At 48.1% G+C, this 12,183-nt stretch overlaps 1 protein-coding gene across 1 annotated transcript in view; it reads right to left on the bottom strand.

The window, feature by feature from the left end:
* Positions 1–2,234, bottom strand: part of ercc3 (excision repair cross-complementation group 3) — a 32,722-nt gene extending 30,488 nt beyond the window's left edge. Inside the window, 1 exon segment of the mRNA XM_052014334.1 lies at positions 2,197–2,234. Coding sequence (XP_051870294.1) covers positions 2,197–2,224 — 28 coding nt within the window. The 5' untranslated portion in view covers positions 2,225–2,234.
* Positions 2,235–12,183: the final 9,949 nt, after the last annotated feature.

The raw sequence follows: 12,183 nt of genomic DNA, 5'->3' as shown, positions 1-12,183 counted from the left end.
GTAATTTATAGTGATTTTTATCTCTTTGCACTTTACTGCTGCCACAAAACAACAAATTTCATGTCATATAAGACATAATTGATAATAAACCTGATTCTGAACAGTCGACGTCAAAGAACCAATTCTGCAGTACCCACTGTCACGGTCACAGTCTCTGAGAAATATGATTTTACTTCCATTCTTTGTTTTCCATCTGTTAAACAATTCTCAATCCGCACCAATATATAACCCCCAACTGCGCATGCTCATACCTTGTTGGCAAAACTCCTGTGTGTCATCTGAAAACCCAGATACACCACATCCACTGCTTCCACCTTATTCCAGGGTTGGGGAATCAAAAACTAGAGGGCATAGGTTTAAGGTGAGAGGAGAAAGATTTTAAAAGGGACCTGAGGGGCAACTTCTTCACCCAGGGGGGTGGTGCATACATGGAACTTGCTGGCAGAGGAAGTGGTTGAGGCAAGCACAATAACAACATTTAAAAGACATTTGGACAGGTACATAGATAGGAAAGGTTTAGAAGATTGTGGGCCAAATGGGACCAGTTTAGATGGGCATCTTAGATGGACCTAAACAGTCCTTTCAGGTGAGACAGAGATTCACCTGCACCTCCTTTAATGTCATCTACTGCATTCGGTGTTCCAAGTGTGGCCTCCTCTACACTGGTGAGACCAAACGCAGACTAGGTGACCACTTTGCAGAACACCTGCATTCTGTCCGTGACCGCGATCTGCATCTCCCCGTTGCCAGTCACTTCAAATTCCCCTCCCACACCATCACTGATAATGACAATCCATGCTCTCAATAGATGGGCATCTTGGCTGGCATGGATGAGTTGGACCGAAAGGCCTGTTTCTGTGCTATATTACTCTGAGACTCTATAATCTACAGGTCACATCCTCAAACAAGTCCAGCAGATGTGATTTTCCTTTCATAAATCCTTGTTCATTCTGCTCAATCCAATTAATAACATGGTACTGTTATTATAGTCTAGGAAAGCTCGCAGAGAAAAGGAGGGTTGAATCCATGGAGGGGTTTGAAAATATGCGTGAGAATTTTAAAATGAACTAATTATTTAACCAGGAGCTAATGACAGACAGTGAGCAGGACCTGACGCCAGTCAAGGCACAGGCACTTTCGTATCATGGAACCAGACCGACCACTGACCAAAGATCCTGAGAGGAGAGGGGGCATCACTTGTTCCATACGCAACAACATCAGACCAGGGCGATGGGAAGATTCAGGTCGGACCCGGAGCGTGGGCTCTGCAGAGGGATGGGGAGGAGGGTGGCGGTCATGCTGGAGCTTGGAATGGGACAGGGTGACTCCCGTGGTCCTGGGATGGGGGAGGGGGGGAGAGGGGGGAGGAGGGGGGGTAGGGTAGGGGAGGATAGGGATGTAGGGAGGAGGGAGGGTAGGGGAGGGGGAGGGAGGGAGGGAGGGAGGGAGAGGGGGGAGGGAGGGAGAGGGGGGAGGGAGGGTAGGGATGTAGGGAGGGGGGAGGGGAAGGGGGGAGGGGGGGAGGGGGAGAGGGGGAGAGGGGGAGGGGGAGAGGGGGAGAGGGGGAGAGGGGGAGAGGGGGAGGGGGGGGGAGGGGAGAGAGGGGGAGGGGGGGGAGGGGGGGGGAGGGGGGGGAGGGGGAGAGGGGGAGAGGGAGAGGGGGGAGGGGGAGAGGGAGAGGGGGAGAGGGAGAGGGGGAGAGGGAGAGGGGGGAGAGGGTGAGGGGGAGAGGGAGAGGGGGAGGGGGGATGGGGGGAGAGGGGGGAGGGGGGGAGGGGAGGAGGGGGGGAGAGGGGGGAGGGAATGGGGGGGAGAGGGGGGAGGAGGAGGGGGGAGGAGGGGGACGGAGGGGGGAGGGGAAGGAGGGGGAGGGGAGGGGGGAGGAGGGGAGAGGGGGAGGAGGGGGAGGAGGGGGGGAGGGGGGAGGGGAGGGGGAGGAGGAGGGAGGGGAGGAGGGGGGGAGGGGGGAGGAGGGGGGGAGGGGGAAGGGGGGAGGAGGGGGGGAGGGGGGGAGGAGGGGAAAGAGTGGAGCCAGGGAGTGGGGAGGGACTGGGGACCGGGGGCTCTGCGGGCGGTAAACGGGGGCTGCGGGACGATGACTGTCGGTGGGTGACGGTACCGTGGGGCGGTATCGGCCGGTGGCGGGGGCGCTGGGGGCCGGGGTACCGGGGGCGGGGGGCAGCGGCCGGGCCTCACCTCGCTCCCCCCGGTCCTTTCGGCCCATGGCGCCGGCAGCCGCAGCAACGCCACTGAGCATGCGCGGTGTTTCCAGCCGCCTTCAGGCGCGGGCTGGGCGAGACATCGCGAGACTAGGGCGGGGCGGGAGCTGCCGCAGGGCACGTGACCCTGGGCGGGAGTGGGCGGGGCCGCCGCAGCTCCAGCGCCGCGGGTTCGATGCCCACCACCGGCTCTGAGCGGGGAGCGGCGGGGAGCCGGGGCTTCCACCCACCACCCACATCCCAAAGGCATGCAGGTTGGTGGGTTGATTGGCTGCTGTTAATTGCCCCTGGTGTGTAGGTGAGAGGTAGAACCTGGAGGGAGTTGATGGGAATGTGGGGGGGGTGGAATAAAATGGGATCAGTGTAAATGAGTCAGCACGGACTCGGTGGGCCGAAGGGCCTGTCTCAGTGCTCTGTGATTCTGTTATGCTGGAATCTGGTGGTCTGTAGAAATTCCACCCCATCTCATGTCTGCTTTGTGATGGTTTGCAAGCTGTGATCCAAAGCGATGGATCCAAACCAAACCCAAGGGAAGCGGCATCATGGCCCCAACACTTCCTCGGTCTTCCTCGCAGTGGGACCAGAACGTCAACACAAGAGCAGGCGGATGGGGTTAGTTAGATTGGCATCATGGTCAGCACGGACATGCTGGGCCGAAGAGCCTGTTCCTGTGAACTCGTCTACATTCTGAGGAGCATTCCACAGAGGAGCTGTTTCTGCCGTGGCCCATCCTTGGATGAAGCACACTAGTCACTACCTCTAATTTACAGTGCCGATTAGGCTCAGAACCTTCCTTTGCTCTCAATAATTCGTTTATTTTTAATGTCACAAGGTACAGTGAAAAACTTTATTGTGCATACCATCCATGCAGATACACAGGTAGTACAACAGAAAACATAATTGTAAGAAAATCAGTTTTCAGAGGACATAAGTTTGTAGAAGTTCACCCAGGGGATTGGATTAGATGTACAATGATAGGCCCAAAAGAAATTACTGCTTTGTCAGTCTACTTTCAATCATCAACACATGGCTGGAGTTGACGACACCACCGTCATGTCACAAGACAAGGGAGCAGAAGTAGGCCATTCGGCCCATCGGGTCTGCTCCGAGGAAAAGGGAAAAAAGAAAAAGAAATGAGAAATTTGGGGGGGCGGGGGGGGCAGGTGAAAATAAAACACACTATTCTAACCCCAGTTTCTGGCCTTATCCCCATATCCCTTGATACCCCGACTATTTAGATATCTATCTCTTCCTTAAACGCCTCCAATGATCTGGCCTCCACTGCCGTACCTGGCAAGGAATTCCACAAATTCGCCACCCTCTGACTAAAGAAATTTCTCCTCATCTCTGTTTTAAACCTGTACCCTCTAATTCTAAGATTGTGCCCTCTGGTCCTGGACTCGTCCACCAAGGGAAACAGCTTGGCCACATCTACTCTGTCCAGTGCTTTCAACATTTTAAATGTCTCTATGAGGTCCCCTCTCATTTTTCTGTACTCCAGTGAGTACAGTCCAAGAGCCGACAAACGCTCATCATACGTAAGCCCTTTCATTCCGGGAATCATCCTCGTAAAGCTCCTCTGAACCCTCTCCAACATCAGCACATCTTTCCTAAGATATGGGGCCCAAAACTGCACACAGTATTCCAGATGAGGCCTCACTAGTACCCTGTAGAGCCTCATCAACACCTCCCTACCTTTATACACTGTACCTCTCGAAATGAATGACAATATAGCATTCGCTTTCCTTACCGCTGATCCGACCTGGTGGTTAACCTTTAGGGTATCCTGCACGAGTACCCCCAAGTCCCTTTGTACTTCTGTACTTTGAATTTTCTCTCCTTCTGGATAATAATCTGCCCGCTTATTTCTGTTTCCAAAGTGTACAACTGCGCATTTCTCAACCATAGAACCACAGAAAACTACAGCACAGAAAACAGGCCATTCAGCCCTTCTAGTCTGTGCCAAAACATTATTCTGCTAGTCCCATTTACCTGCCCCCAGCCCATACCCCTCCAGACCTCTTTCGTCCATGTATCTATCCAATTTACTCTTAAAAGTTAAGAGTGAGCCCACATTTACCACATCAGATGGCAGCCCGTTCCACACTCCCACCACTCTTTGAGTGAAGAAGTTCCCTCTAATGTTCCCCCTAAACCTTTCCCCTTTTCTACAACCCTGTTTACCTGTGACGCCACTTTCAGGGAATTATGTATCTGAACTCCCAGATCCCTTTGTTCCTCCGCACTCCTCAGTGCCCTAACATTTACTGTGTATGTCCTCCCTTGATCTGTCCTTCCAAAATGCAACACCTCACACTTGTCTGCATTAAATTCCATCTGCCATTTTCTGGACCATTTTTCCATTAGGTCCAGATCCCTCTGCAAGCTTTGAAAGCCTTCCTCGCTGCCCACTACACCTCCAATCTTAGTGTCATCCGCAAAATTACTAATCCAATTTACCACATTATCGTCTAGATCATTGATATATACAACAAACAACAATGGCCCCAACACAGATCCCTGAGGCACACCACTAGTCACAGGCCTCGAATCTGAGAAACAACCATCCACAACCACTCTCTGATGTGGTAAATGCGGGCTCGCTCTTAACTTTTAAGAGTAAATTGGATAGATATATGGACAAAAGTGGTCTGGAGGGGTATGGGCTGGGGGCAGGTAGATGGGACTAGCAGAATAATGTTTCGGCACAGACTAGAAGGGCCGTATGGCCTGTTTTCTGTGCTGTAGTTTTCTATGGTTCTAATTCTGAATCCACACTGCCAAGCCTCCTTGGATCCCTTGGCCTCTGACCTTCTGAAGAAGCCTACCATGTGGAACCTTATTAAACGCCTTACTAAAATCCATGCAGACCACATCCACTGCACTACCCTCATCAATCTTCCTGGTCACCTCCTCAAAGAACCCTATCAGGCTTGTGAGGCAAGATCTTCCCTTCACAAAGCCATGCTGGCTGTCCCTAATCAGTCCATGATTCTCTAAATGCTCATAGATCCTATCTCTTTGAATCCTTTCCAACAGCTTACCCACCACAGACGTAAGGCTCACTGGTCTGTAATTCCCTGGACTATCCCTACCACCTCTTTTGAATAAGGGGACAACATTCGCCACCCTCCAATCCTCCGGTACCATCCCCGTGGCCAATGAGGACTCAAAGGTCCTAACCAACAGTTCAGCAATCTCCTCCCTCGCCTCATGAAGCAGGCTGGGGAATATTCTGTCACGCCCCAGGGACTTGTCTGTCCTAATATTTTCTAACAGCTCCAACACATCCTCTTTCTTGATATCTACGTACTCTAGACATTACCCTTACCAACACTGTCCTCAGCATCATCAAGGTCCCTGTCCTTGGTGAATACTTGCAGAGAAGTGTTCATTGAGAACCTCACCCACTTCCACAGCTTCCAGGCACATCCTCCCACCTTTGTCTCTAATCGGACCTACCTTTACTCTAGCCATCCTTCTGCTCTTCATGTACGAGAAAAAGACCTTGGGATTCTCCTTAACCCTACTCGCCAAAGCCTTTTTCATGTCCCCTTCTCGCTCTCACTCAGCCCCTTCTTAAGTCCTTTCCTTGCTGCTCTATGTTATAATGTTATAAATTGTTGAGAAACACTGTTGAATTCTTTCATAAAAGTTTTACAATTTTCACCATTTTCCAGTCTTTTGTATATTTCCGTTTTCTGCTTCAATGTTTTTTATGGGTCACCCCATTACAGGAAGGATGTGGAGGCTTTAGAGAGGGTGCAGAAGAGGTTCACCAGGATGCTGCCTGAATTAGAGGGCATGTGCTACGAGGAGAGGTTGGACAGACTTGTGTTGTTTTCTGTGGAGTGGCAGAGGCTGAGGGAGATCTGATAGAGGTCTATAAGGTTATAAGAGGTATAGATAGACAGCCAGTATCTTTTCCCCAGGGTTGAAATGTCTAATACCAGAGGGCATGCATTTAAGGGAAAGTTCAGAGGAGATATGCAGGGCAAGTTTTTTTTTTACACAGAGTGGTGGGTGCCTGTAATAGCGCTGCCTGGGGTTTGTGGTGGAGGCAGATACAATAGGGCATTCAAGAAGCTCTTAGATGGGCACATGAATGTGAGGGACCATTGTGTAGGCAGAAGGGATTAGTTTTAGTTGGGTATTTAATACTAATGTAAATGGTTCGGCACAACATTGCGGGCCGAAGGGCCTGTTCCTGAGCTGTACTGTTCTATATTCTACAAAACAATAACATAATGCAGAATAAAGTGTTACAAGTTACAGAGAAAGTGCAGTGCAGGCAGACAATAAGGTGCAAGGCCATAGCGAGGTAGGTAGTGAGGCCAAGAGTCCCACCTTATCGTACTAGGGACTGTTCAATAGTCTTATAACAGCGGGATAGAAGCTGTCCTTGAGCCTTGGTGGTACGTGCCCTCAGGATTCTGTACCTTCTACCCAATGGAGGGGGAGAAGAGAGAATGTCTACTACCTACTACAACCCCAGAAACCCCATCTTTAACTTCAGAAGTGAAAGTAGGAAAGAAAGGTAGAAGCGCTCACCTATTGCTGTCACCTGTTCAGCTGCCTCCCTGCCTTTCCGAAGTGTGATGGGAACCTCCAAACTCCGCCAGTGGTCTTCTCTCCCTCATTTGTCCTCTGTCCTCGCTCTGCCCACCCTCTGTAGGCTTTGCTGCAGCCTCCCGCTCAACATATTCACCGCCTCCTGCACCTGCCCGGGTAGGTCCTCTTCCCCGCCTCTGTTGCCGATCTTCTCTTACTCTCATTTTCTTTCTTATGTTGTTATCCGTTGCTGTGTTCGTATCTCTCCAATCTTTCTAACCTGTTACCTAGCTTTGTGCAATTATATGGCTCTTTAAGTCTGAAACCACCTTTAACTTTTTTCGGTCAACCACAGATGGATCCTTCTCTTGAAAGTTTTCTTTCCCATTAGATGTACCCTGTGCAAGTGAAAGATCCACTCCCAATACAACCTGACCGACCTACTGTATCCCTCAACCTTATTTGCCAGTTTGCTTTGGCTTTCATATCCTTATCGTTGCCCTAATGTATAAAAGACTAATGGTGGAAACGTTCTTCTCACACCAAACCAACTGTAAAATTCAATCATATGTTCACTGCATCCTTGAGTATCTTCATGATGGGGTGATTAATTAGTCCCATCTCTTGTACAAGACTGATAGTCTGATCGGAGGATCCATCCTGGGCCCAACACATTGATGCAATCACAAAGAAGGCACGCTAGCAGCTCTACTTTGTTAGGAGTTTGAGGAGATTTGGTATGTGACCAAAGACTCTTGCAAATTTCTATAGATGTACAGTGGAAAGCTTTTTAACTGGCTGCATCAGAGCCTGGTATGGAGGCTCCAATGTGTAGGATCGAAAGAAGCTGCAGAGGGTTGTAGACTCAGCCAGCTCCATCACAAGCACAACCCTCCCCACCATCGAGGACATCTTCAAGAGGCGGTGCCTCAAGAAGGCAGCATCCGTCACTGAGGATCCTCACCATCCGGGACATGCCCTCTTCTCGTTACTACCATCGGGGAGGAGGTACAGGAGCCTGAAGACCCACACTCAATGATTCAGGAACAGCTTCTTCCCCTCCACCATCAGATTTCTGAACGGTCCATGAACCCATGAACACCACCTCGTTATTCCTCTTTTGCACTATTTATTTATTTTGTAACTTATAGTAATTTTTATGTCTTTGCACTGTACTGCTGCAATACACAACAAATTTCACAACATAAGTGATAATAAACCTGATTCTGATCCCTGGTTGGATCCAGAACTTGTTCTATCCCCAAAACACCATTAAACTCCTCATCTAGGCTACCTTTTCCCATCTGATTAATATAAAATAGCTCTGTAATTTTTTTTTAAACTCATTTTCATTTATTTGAAATGTGGCCATTCACAAATGGAGAAAAAAATGATGTGGTAAACCCATTTGCAGCCATATTAGTTTAACCAATATCACTCTGGCTTTGTAATAAATCAACAATTATGTAAAAGCAGATTTACAATATATTCAGAAACTCTGCTTGATTGAGATGGTTCAAGGTCAGGTACCCGTACTCACCAATAAAGAGAAACTTGAGATAAAACAGTCCGAAACAACTGCAATTTGGGGATCTTTGATGATGGATTTTGCCTTCTTGAGGCAGTGCCTCCTGTAGATACTCCTGATGGTGGGGAGGGATGTGCCCGTTGATGTGTCAGGCAGAGTCCACTACTCTCTGCAGCTTCTTACGTTCCTGTGCATTCGAATTGCCGTACCAGACCACAATGCAACCAATCAGGATACTTTCAACAGTACATCTGTAGTGGTTTGTTAGAGTGTTCAGTGACAAGCCGAACCTCCTTAACCTCCTAAGAAAGTAAAGACGCTGACGCACTTTCCTTATGATTGCATCTCATGCCATCTTCTCACAGCTCCCATCGGGCAGGAGGTACAGAAGCCTGAAGTCCCCACACCACCAGGTTCAGGAACAGCTACTTCCCTTCAACCATTCGGTTCTTGTACCAAATGGCACAACCCTAATCACTACGGTTTAGCAACATTATGACCACTTTGCACTAAAATGGACTTTGTATTTTTTTGTTCTAATTGTGTATAATTTGTTTATGTTTTTCTTGTGAATGCTGCTTATCTGATGCTCTGTGCCTGTGATGCTGCTGCAAGTAAGTTTTCATTGCACCTGTGCACACACGGACTTGTGCATCTGACAATAAACTCAACTTTTGACTGCAGCTAAAGCAGAAGATATATCCTGGTGCCTCAATATTAACCAGGAACTGTGAAGGTGAGACAGATATTTAATTTGTGTTGGAGTCCCCTCCTTGCTATGATTTAACACTGCAGTTATACAGTACATTTTGCACGTGAACAATGTTGGCTTGGCTGAGATAACTTTGGGCAAAAGGCAGGAAATTAATCAACAGATCAATCAGAGAAGATTGGACGGGTAAAATAAATGTGGAATAAATGGGTGTTGTTGAAGTTATCTTTGAAGTCCATATCTGAATTTAATTCAGCAGTAATCGAGGTAACTATGGTGTTTTAAGGGATTAATAGAATATAAAGAGGGAGGGAATATTTCTTATGACGAGGGACATTGTGTTCAATTTTGGTCACCCTGTTGTAGGAAAGATGTCATTAAGCTGGAAAGAGTGCAAAGAGGATTTACGAATGTGGTGTCAGGACTAGAGGACCTGAGTTATCGGGAGAGGTTGGGCAGGCTTGGAGCAGAGGAGACTCATGAGTGACTTTATAGAGGTGTATAAAATCATGAGGGGCAGAAACAGGGTGAATACACTCAGTCTTTTTCCCAGGGTTGGGGAATCAAAAACTAGAGGGCATGGGTTTAAAGTGAGAGGGGAAAGATTTAAAGGGGACCTGAGGGGCAACTTCTTCACCCAGAGGGCAGTACGTACATGGAATAAGCTGCCAGAGGAAGTGGTTGAGGCAGGTACAGTGCATTAACATTTAAAATACATTTGGACAGGTACATGGATAGGAAAGGTTTAGAAGGCTATGGGCCAAACGTGGGCAAATGCGACTAGCTTAGATGGGCATATTGGTCAGCATGGACCAGTCAGGCCAAAGGGCCCTGTTTCTGTGCTGTATTAATCTGACTCTAAGAAGGAGTCCCACAGGGCAAGGAGATGTAGTCTTAAATCAGCACCAGGCCTTTGGTATGGGCAGGCATGGTAGTGTAGCGGTTAGCGTAACGCTTTACAGCAGCCAGCGACCCAGGTTCAATTCTGGCTGCCGTCTGTAAGGAGTTTGTATGTTCTCCCCGTGACTGCGTGGGTTTCCTCCAGGTGCTCTGGTTTTCCTCCCACATTCCAAAGACGTACGGGTTAGGAAGTTGTGGGCATGCTATGTTGGCACCAGAAGCGTGGCGACACTTCGGGCTGCCTCCCAGAACACTCTACGCAAAAGACTGATCTTCAGGGATACTGCCAGGAAGCACTTCTTTACACGAAGAATAGTGGAAATTCAGAGTTCTCCCCCAAGTTGCTGTTGAGGCTGTAGGTCAATAACAAAAAGGGACTGTGGATTTCTGATGGGATAGGGAGTCAAGAAGGGTTAGATGGAGTTAAGGGACAATCAGTTCCAAAGGAAAGGTGCAGCAGGTGTGATAGCTGCCTCCTGCTGTTGTCCCTTTGCTGATTCCCAGATCCAGAAGGTAATACAACTTGTACAGACAAGCCAATTAAGCAAATAAATGCAGAGAGCTGTGAAATAAATAGTTTTATTAATGCTCTGCAAAGTGCTGAATACCATGGACTCTTTGACCAGAATGGTTCCAGTTCAGAGCAGTAACCTGTGCACTTAGGACCAATAGCACGGACTAACATAAAAGGCAATCTCCTGTGAACTAGTCCCACTGAACTCATGCAGAATCAGACTGGAACAAGAATGTGTACCATCAATATACAGATTTCATAGAAACAAGATTATTGGTAACAAACCGAATATAAACATGGCTTTCTTTTACAATAAGTACAAAGAACCAATAAAAGCAGTGAAGGTAAATACAATCGGGAATAATTACAAATAAAAATCCCAAACATTTTATACACCTATACAATTAAATGTAATACAGTCAAAATGTACAACCAGCCAAGGATTCCGGCCTGACACTGTTTATGTGTGGCGTTTGACAGCTGGTCTCTCAGTGCATTCAATGCCACCGTGTATCAGACCATCCCATCCTGTCCTACGCCTTGTCAAGGGAAAAATATTTGGATTGAGCCTGTGTTTTATTTGCAAGCTCATGAGGCAAAACTTCTGTCCATATTGAACAAAAAAGAAAAAAAAAATTACTGTGAGCCACACCCTCATGCTAGACAAGGGCTTGTCTAAAAATCCTCTCTCTACTAATTGAATGGAGACATATGGACTCTACAGCCATTATACACGGAGATCACTCAGTAAGTTCCAGACATACACAACACACACATACACGCACACACTTTTCTGTTGCACTCATTGAATGGGCTCTAGGATACAATACAATTGACTATCCTTCCCTTGGAAGGATGCCTCTTTCAGTACCAGAATTACACTGTGCCTTCGTTGCAAACTTTACCGCCCCATGACAAAAAAGTGCTATTTTCTAACAGCCTTAAATCTAAACATTTGAATTAAATATAATTCATTTTTTTGGGAGAGGGGGGAGAAGGGAGAATGGTGGGGTGGGGGGGGGGGGTTGTTGGGAAAGAGAAGGAACCAATTCAAGGAAACCCAGTAGAACTGGAATGTTTATTGAAGAGAAGGGGAAAGTTGTCCTGATCATTGTGAGATCCTAACAGGGGCAATCCTTCTCACTATCCTTCTCAATTACGTCACAGCCAGTAATCCCCAAGTACCCCAATGTAACCACCCCCAGCACCCCCACTCCAATCTGCAATAACCTCCCTTCGGAATGGGCAATAACCCAAAATGTTCCTGCCTCTAGACTCACATTGCACAATCTCTAGAACAAGAAGAAATCAAGGTACCGGTTATCAAAGCAGGCGAAGGAAAACAAATCCATGAGCCAGTACCTTTTCATGAAATACAGCCCCGAGTGCCTTCTGGAGACACCGGAGACTGCAGATGCTGGAATCTGTAGCAGCAATCTGCTGGAGGAACTCAGCGGGTCGAGCAGCGTCTGTGGGGGGGAAGGAATTGTCGACACTGCGGGTCGAAACCTGATGCTTGGCCCCATTGAGCTCCTCCAGCAGACAGTTTGTTGCCCAAGTACCTTCTATTTGGACCATCACAGGTTCTCAGAGGCGGCATTGGCTCCCTAGCAGAAGGAGCTCCACAAGGTGCTCCTCTACACTTAAGGTGCATCTGAATCCTCAAACGTACCACTGACACACCCGGAAGGGCAGCTCTTCAAAGGTGTGGCACCTTAACACACTGAAGGGCGGGGTAAAGAGCAACGTGGATGAAGCT

Source organism: Pristis pectinata, chromosome 1, assembly GCF_009764475.1.
Source record: "Pristis pectinata isolate sPriPec2 chromosome 1, sPriPec2.1.pri, whole genome shotgun sequence".
NCBI lineage: Eukaryota > Metazoa > Chordata > Chondrichthyes > Rhinopristiformes > Pristidae > Pristis > Pristis pectinata.
The sequence above is the reverse complement of the archived record's forward strand: the minus strand, read 5'-3'. Positions and strand labels throughout refer to the sequence as shown.